The 8,654-nt window shown below is 39.2% G+C and overlaps 1 protein-coding gene across 1 annotated transcript; it reads left to right on the top strand.

Annotated features, from left to right (window-relative positions):
* Window positions 1–2,294: 2,294 nt before the first annotated feature.
* On the top strand, window positions 2,295–8,239 carry c1qtnf7 (C1q and TNF related 7). Its single transcript, XM_079244693.1, has 3 exons — window positions 2,295–2,391; window positions 3,732–3,968; window positions 7,508–8,239. The coding sequence occupies exons 2-3, from the start codon at window positions 3,740–3,742 to the stop codon at window positions 8,134–8,136; spliced, it is 858 nt and encodes a 285-aa protein (XP_079100819.1). The 5' UTR covers window positions 2,295–2,391; window positions 3,732–3,739; the 3' UTR covers window positions 8,137–8,239.
* Window positions 8,240–8,654: the final 415 nt, after the last annotated feature.

Below are 8,654 nucleotides of genomic sequence, written 5' to 3'. Positions count from 1 at the left end.
TTATTTTGGATAGTGTTTTGCTAACTAAAGGAGAGACTTTTTCATGCATATTTCTATTTCCTTTCATCTTGTTTTATCCTGCATTTTTATTTCGTTTAATAGTAGCAAAATTCTTGGAATAATTTTTCATATTTAAACGTCATTGGTATTATTTTGTATTTTTACGTGAAAACACACAATATATAATTTAAGATGCTAATTGCTAAGATATTATTTTGAGTTGGATTATTTCTAAAGCTAAATATTTGTAATTTTATTGTTGAAGTGACTAATTTCTAAATCAGAGTTTGTGTATAGATTCACACAAGTGGTTTATGAGGTGTTTGGATTGTAATTATTACTGAATGGTTCTTTGATATGCAAAATGAATATCATGTTTATTTTTATTTTTGTTGGTTTTGTATTACAATGGGGTGTTGATTACAATCTTTTTTTTTTTCTTTCACTTCCTGAATAAAGACCCATTCTGTTTGGACACAACTTGGTTGCATATTTTTTCTGTTTTTCCTTGTTTGGCTGCGGCTTCTGTCTGGGTTTTATGTTGCACATAGTGTCATAAAACAAAGAAAAAGGTCTCAAAAAAGTTAACAGTATTCAACTTAAGTTTGAAACTTACAGAACATGTAAAAAATTCTTGTTTCACAGAGATTATATCATGAATAGTGTTTTAGTAGAATAATGTAATGGAAATTCCTTAATCTCAAACTACTTCTTTGAAAGAAGAGTTAGAAACAGTGGTGGGAACACTGCGACATAACATATCACAGTTACCTTTCGAGTTACCTTTATACACTATTTTGTGTCCATTTGAGCCAATATTATTAATTACATTTTAGTTATTTCACAATAGTTTAACACCCAGTGAGTTAAATTATACAAAGCTGTACGTGACAATCTATAAATATACATATGTAAACGCATACACATGCAATAAAATGCAAATGCAAAAATATCTATATTCATAAGTACATACCTACATACAAACTCATATGTACATACATGAAAAGGTATGAATACCTATATATACAACTATACTCCTACATATATACATTTGTATTAATATACATACAGATATATATTTAAAAATGGTCAGATGTGCTTAAATATGGGCCGTTATTCTGTCTACCTTGTTCTAACATTAATATGAATGAGTTTTTGAACATGTATAAAGGATGTGAGTCAGGTCAACACTGATTTCTCCACACTCTTACCAGCAGTGTTGAGTCTGTTTTGTATACTTAATTATAATCAGAGGTGTTCTAAAGTAACTCACTAACAATTTCAATGCATATTCCTCCCAAAAATGAAAGTTGATATTAGTAAAGACATTTTCACATCCCACACTCATCCATCACTTCTATTCCCAGATCTTTTTCCCATTAATTTTTAATATGATTTATTTGTTTAGAATATGATCAGTTTGTCCTATTAAATGTTTTAAACTTGGATTTTTATACATTAAGATGTGCAGGATCAGGGGATGAAGTTATTGGAGAGACTTTTTTCTGTAACTTTTTCTTTTTAATATATATATATATAACACAGTTACTTTCTATCCTCTCCAACCAGTCTGCCCATTCTTCTCTGACCTCTGACATCAACAAGACATTCTGGTCCAGAAAACCACGGATCGCTGGATATTTCCTCTCCTTCAGAGCTTCTATGTAAACACTGGAGATGGTTGTGTGTGAAAATCCCAGCAGGTCAGCAGTTTCTGAAGAACTCAGACCAACATCCACACTGCCTTCAAAGAGACTAAGAACTTTCTTCCTCCTTTCTTCCTCCTGTTCAGCAAGTCATCTTCACTGTGTCTGGATGACTGAATGCATTGAGCGGCTGCCATGTGATTGGCCGATTAGATATTTGTGTGAACAAGTGTACTTCATATGACAAAACAAACCATCTGACATCATTTTTGGCGCCATCTAGGGACTAATGTCAAACACACCTAGAAGTTCGACACGCTGAGGTCAGCTAATCACAAATCAGGTCTGTCATGTGTTGACTTTATTCTGCAGGATGTGAGTGGCTGGCCTCTGTACCGAGGCTCACACTAATCACACCAGTCCTCTTGCATGACATAATGGTGTTGGAGTCTGAATGCATACGCTGTGTTTTGGCTTGATGACAGTTGTTTGCCTTGGGAAGTTTATGGAGCATGGAGAAGGGAGTGGATGAAGGGGGAGAGAAGTAGGAGAGAAGGAGAGAGAGAGGGAGTTCAGGCTGCTGCTGCTGCACTGTGAGATGGTGTCAACAGCAAAGCAGCTGAGATATGCAACCAAATGCATAAGACCAACATGTCCACCGTGGACTCATCCAGCGAAAAAGCCGGAGACAGTCAACAGTGAGAGTTTTCATCAGCCCTGAAGAAGAACAGCTGCAAAGTGTGGGGTAAGAACACATGAAATGTTACGTTCTTATCAAGAGAAGATGCTGCATGTGCATGCACGCCCTTATGTAGAGTATTGTTGTTTCACACTGCAACTAGGGTATGGTAAATAGCCCTACAAAAACAAGTTTAATACTAAATTGGTTAAAATATTAGGACAGGAAATGCATGGATCAAGAAGGACTCAAACTCTCATTGCCTGTGGTGGGTTTAGACAGGATTTGCTTTGATCTTAGAGAAAATTATGTTTCTGGATTCTGAAAATGAAAGAAATTCAGAGGAAAACCTGCAGCAAGACTTTAAAACAAATAGGAATTTGTTTGGGATCGTTGCCTGTAATATCAGGTCTTCCTCGACTGTCTTCACGTGTTATAAATGAGGCCCACTTCTTGAAAGAAAGTCATTTTACCAATGCTGGCATCATTTCTGCAGAGCGGAACTGAAAGGCGGGGCTTCTCAGTAATTAATACCCTAAAAAATCAAAAACACTATAATATCAGCACTGTGGCGCTGCATAGAACTGCCTGCAGACATGTATGTGTAGAACTTGTCTGATGTGCAGGCGTGCAGCACAAATAGAGAAAAAATCTGTTTTATGTGCAAAGACTGGGATGATCTTTCTCTGAAGACCTGACACAAATGTTCCATCACCGGCGCTGACCAGAGACAAACAGCAGATGCAACACTAACAGCCTTACACCCACGTTGGCAAACCTGCCAAGAATAAGCTTGTGTATTAATCATATCTGCAAATCTCACGACTGAAACTCCCTGCAGATTTCTCACAGATCACATTTTGTCAGTATACGTCCGTATGATTTCATTAGAGTGGAATGTTTGATGTGCAACATCTGTCAGGTTCCCAGAATGAAGAGAAACCCTAAAGTTCCTGCCTGCAGGATCATCATCACCTCTGTTACTTTCTACTGATTCTGTCTGTGAAATGCAGCCGAGTTTGTGTCTCCAGTTTTCTACTTGATTGTAAAACATCTGCTCAGTGCCATTGCTTCATGTTTAGGTCCCCTTGACAGAAACTGTGTCATAGCTCAGGAATGTTTTAGGGGGAAAAAAGACGGCTTGGAACAGAGACAAAGGTTTCATTTGAGATCTTTCTCATGTAATTCTGCGATTGGATGAAAGTCAGGAACCAAATGCTCCAAATTATGAAATCCCATCTGGCCTAATGCTGCATTTGATAACAAATTAAGATTCATTGAGGCGTAATGTGCTTTTGCTCTGCAAGTATTTTGTGGGAGTTTGGAACAGAACGTGAGGAAACAAAGGTTTATCTGTGGAAAAAACGCCGTTAGATGTTGTGTTAAAGTCTACTTTCCCTCCGCAGGTGTGAAGATGAGGGCGCTGATGGGAGTAATCTGTCTCTGCCACTGCGTCTTTGGACATCTGTTTGAGACCAAGCTCAAAGGAGCGCCACGACTGGTCTGCAGTGTCCCAGGGCCACCGGGCTTGCCTGGCAAATCAGGTCTCAGCGGGCCTCCGGGAGCAGTTGGGAATGTGGGTATCCCAGGAAGAGATGGCAGAGATGGCAGGAAGGGGGAAAAGGGAGAAAAGGGAGACACAGGTATAATACAAAGCATAAATAGACAGTTGATGTGTGCTGATAGAGAATTACTGCTATTCCTTGCGAAACCTGACAAAGAATGGCTTTGTTATCTCACAGCTGGCATCAGCCTGAGAGGCAAAGGGCGCTTCACAGCTCATGCACTTCACAGGAATTTAATTACTCAGTGATATTGTAGTCAAATCATGGGATTTGTATAAATCAGCATCTGCTGCTGCCTTAAATATGAATGGCAACTCAGTATGAACTCTGATTCTTAAAAAACACTATTAAGATGGACAGCTGATAGCAAGCACAGGCACTGTGCTTTAATCCATTACCTCCTGAGCATATCAGTATATCTTTCTAATAAGAGACAGAAATTCCTAAAAAGCCTGTCCTAAGTCTGCTTACTAAATTTCATGTAATGTGTAAGTGAAACACCTGCTTCAGCCTTGTTTTGTGGCCAGCATTCACAGAGTAAATCTGATTAGATCCAGCTACCAAAGGAAGGAGCCAAGGATGGTTCTGGAAAGGTTTTCACAAGAATGGGCACAGAAATTACACTGAAATGACGAGAAGAACTTTTTCTGAGCTAAATCACAAGGTTTGCAAGTGTTTCTTCTGCATTATTGGCGACTTAACTTTCCACATTCATCACATCTGGTGGCTTGATGACCTTAAAATGTAAACAGTCAGGACAGAAAAACATGTGATAACACAGGCAGGCTGTTGGTGAGATGATGATGTATAAATGCCGCATTATGATCAATCCTCTGCTTTTATTTTACCTTCCTTGGTTCATCACTTTGTTCACCTGTGGTCGGTGTAAAAGCACTTTAAAAAGAAATTTATGATGATGATGAATAATATGGTAGTATTGATGTAGAACATTATATAGAAATACATTGCGTGATGCATTCATTTGCACCTCTGCATCTGAAGAGTACCCAGGTAATGTTTGGATACACTATATATTTGTGCAATTTTGATTGTTTGTTCTTGGGGTTCTTGGTGGTAAGTTTAGAAATCACCTGTAATATGGTTGTTAATATTTAGCTCTGAGCCTATACCAAGATTCCAGACTTAATCCATTACTTTTGGCATTAGTGACTAAAGCTGAACACTAAACTTTAGACCACAGGTGTCAAACTCTAGTCCTCGAGGGCCGGCATCCTGCAGGTTTTTGTTGTCTCCATGCTCCAACACACCTGACCGACGTTCATAAATAAGTTGACAAGAAGCTGCTGGATCCATTTGGTTTGAAACAGCTGTGTTGGTAGTGGGAAACAACAAAAACCTGATGGATTCCTGCCCTTGAGAACTTTAGTTTGACACCCCTACCAGACCCTCTTCTTTGGGTTCCTGAAACCAAGTCATTTCAGATTTAGCTTTCTTAAAGTGGAACTATTATGTGCATTTCAGGCTAATTTATTTTTATTTCTGAGCCCTGTATGGCTGGGATTGATCGAGTTATTGTCACAAATCGCTTCATTTACTTCAGACCAACCCTCTCCGTAGGCTGTCAGATCAGCCTGTGGGCAAAACGAGTGGATTGAGACTCTTCCGCATTAAGCCCCGCCTCCTGCCAATGCACTATATCGGGAGCGCGCACCGCACCTGCTTTCGCCATCATTGTAACATCTCATAACCAGAAGAATTAGGCTAATATAAACTCAATAAAAAAAACAAAATACAATGTCAACACATAGCATACAGCCCTACATGTTAGAACCTGAATCAGAGCCTGAAAACGAAGTGGAAAACAGCAACCCACAGCAACGAATGCAGCAGGATGTCTCTCTTTGGTAAACTCACCAGCCATCGTTGGAAATAACTTTATCCGACGTTTTCCACCCGCCTGATGTATTTGTACATGCCCTTGTTAACCAGTAGAAGGTAACCAATCACCGAACCTTATCCCCCGGGACGTCACAAATTTCCAAGTAGAAAAAACTCTCTAAAACGAGCGTTTTTCGTCACCATGGAAACCGAACGGAGAGCGTGCTGGAACTCAAACTCAAACTCAAACATGCGTTTAGGTGATAAAAAAAAACAAAAAAAAAACGGTGCCGTTCACATGTCTGATGAGGATTCAACACTGTGACACTGTAGAAAGCTCAGAAAACTCCAAATACCATAATAGCACCCCTTTAAGCTAAATACCTGCGTATCCAGCAAGCTGAGGATAACACATAAGATTTGTCAGGGGCCAGAGTCCCTGGTGAGATAGTGCTATAGAGCTGAGTGTTGTTCCCATATTTATCAGAAACATCATCTTTTTTGTCATTATTCAAAAAGTAAAGCAAAACTGAATGCAATTAGTTAGAGTCAGTAAGTTAGCATGTAGATACTGAACAATTAGGGGGCCAGTATGGATCCTTGGGGAACTCCTTTGTCTGAGTAGATCTGTAATGACCAATAGGAAAGTCAAACATCTTTAGTTTTTTCTTTGACATTATACAGGCCAGGTATCAGGGAGTTATCTCCAGTTGATTGAAAATGTTGCAGCTAGAATCATTACTGGTACAAAAAGGCACTTACACATTTTACATGTGTTTGCTTCTCAGCTCTGGCTTTGTGTCAGATTTTGTACTAACTTTAAACTTGAAGTGCTTAATACTTATAGTGCCCTGTACTTAAAAATGTCCAAGACTTGCTGATCTAATCGGCAGCAGTTAAATTATTTTCAGTATTTGGTTTATGATGCTGCTATTTAAGAATGAAAATACTATTTACCCAAACTGTAATTGTACTTCTACGCTATATCAAACTACAGGACACAAAATAAGACAAAAATGAGACATCTGAAGCATATTTTTAAGAAATTAGAAATTTTTTAATCTGAAAAGGCAAAGTAAGTCAAGGACAGATTTTTTTTTAGGAATTGGGAACTGTTTCATCCGTCTCATCTGGGTTTGGCTGTTTTTATGTGAACAGAGACTCGTTAAATCTCCCAAACAGGCCTTCAAGTTGCACATCACAGCTTTTCAACCTAATGAAATTAGATTCTGTAATGTGGTAGGTCCTGACCTTTCCAAAGGTTCCCACACCGCAAGCAATTTATCATGATTATTCACAGATTTCTTTTCTTAAGATTACTGCAGAAGTTAAAGCTTCATCAGGACAGGATGCCATAAGGTTTCCTCACTCAACAGGAATGACAAACTGATGTTACCTAAGAAGTCTTCACTACAATAAATCTGTCAGGGTTAAATACATGTCCCACTTCTGTTTTTTCCATCTGTAAAGAGTCGTAAATTTCTGTACACACCTTCACGCTCGCACAAACAAAGTGTTTCCTTGCTCCAGGGTGGATGTGATGACGGGATGGAAGATAGTTTGGAAAAATCAAGCCAAAACTACACTGTTCTAACATCAAGGTGGCTGATCTCCAGTTGTGACTAATTGCATGACTCAGGATAGAGAGCTGTGCTTCCACTGATTTAAGAGTCTGGTTCAACAAGCCTGGAACTTCCTAACTGAGTATTGACCAAAAGAGCAACAATGGCATTTCGGCGCTGCAGAACTGACCTTCTTATCTCATGTGTCTGTTTCAGGGCTGAAGGGCAGGGTAGGTCCAACAGGTAGACTTGGAGAGAGAGGTGAACGTGGTCCTGCTGGTAAACGAGGCCCTACAGGCGAGAATGGAGAGACAGGCCTGCCTGGTCCTACAGGTCGTGACGGCGATAAGGGGGACAAGGGCAAACGAGGACCTCGTGGAACTGCTGGAGTCTGCAAATGTGGCAGCCTGCTTCCTAAATCTGCATTCTCTGTGGGAATCACCAGCAGCTACCCTGCTGAGAAGACCCCCATCAAGTTCAACAAGGTCCTGTTCAACGAGGGCGGACACTACAACCCACAGACGGGGAAGTTCATCTGTGCATACCCCGGCATTTATTATTTCTCTTATGACATCACACTTGCCAACAAACACCTGGCCATCAGTCTGGTGCAGAATGGTCAATATCGCATCAAAACATTCGATGCCAACACAGGAAACCATGATGTGGCATCTGGGTCCACCGTCATGTACCTGAATCCTGAAGATGAAGTTTGGTTGGAGATCTTTTACCATGATCAGAACGGTTTGTTTGCAGACCCTGGTTGGGCTGACAGTCTGTTCTCTGGCTTCCTGGTCTATGCAGACACAAACTACTTTGACACACTGGCAGAGGACTATGCATAGAACCTAGAAAACACCAAACAAACCCACAAACTGCAAGTCACTGTTGTTTTTATAGTTCTAAAACATATTCACTATAGCCAAACTATATTTTTACTAATCTTTGTACTGCTACTTATATTATTAGAGACCTGTCTTGTGATTCGAGATTACAATATTTAATAAACTTTCTGATTTAATGGAGTTAAAGTCAGGTAAATGACAACATGAATAAATATTCCTGACAGGTAAAGCACGTGAAGAGATTTTAATGTCCTGACTATTTCATGGTTTTCTACATTTCTTTTCAGGAAATTAAGCGAGGATACAATGTTTTCTTCTAAAGTTTCCAAAAATAATGAAAAATGTTTCTGGTTTGGAAAACAGTTTGATGAGGTTTTATCACCTTTTTTTTGTAAAAATGATCCATTCAGTACTTATTTTAGTGAGGAAAACCCTACAAAGTTGTTATAAAAATCTGAATACTATTAGGAGCATACTTCTAAGATTGAAGACTGAATGTTTAGAAATATGTCAAGAAA

The sequence above is a fragment of the Telmatherina bonti genome (assembly GCF_933228915.1).
Source record: "Telmatherina bonti genome assembly, chromosome: 8".
In the NCBI taxonomy this organism is placed as follows: Eukaryota; Metazoa; Chordata; class Actinopteri; order Atheriniformes; family Telmatherinidae; genus Telmatherina; species Telmatherina bonti.
Note: the sequence above shows the minus strand (reverse complement) of the source record. Positions and strands in the feature narration are given on the sequence as shown.

Excerpts from the sequence above, each read along its gene's own strand:
- c1qtnf7 (XM_079244693.1), top strand. The coding sequence starts at position 3,740 with ATGAGGGCGCTGATGGGAGTAATCTGTCTCTGCCACTGCGTCTTTGGA. Across the intron at positions 3,969-7,507 it reads GGGAGAAAAGGGAGACACAG|GGCTGAAGGGCAGGGTAGGT; the intron begins GTATAATACAAA and ends TGTCTGTTTCAG.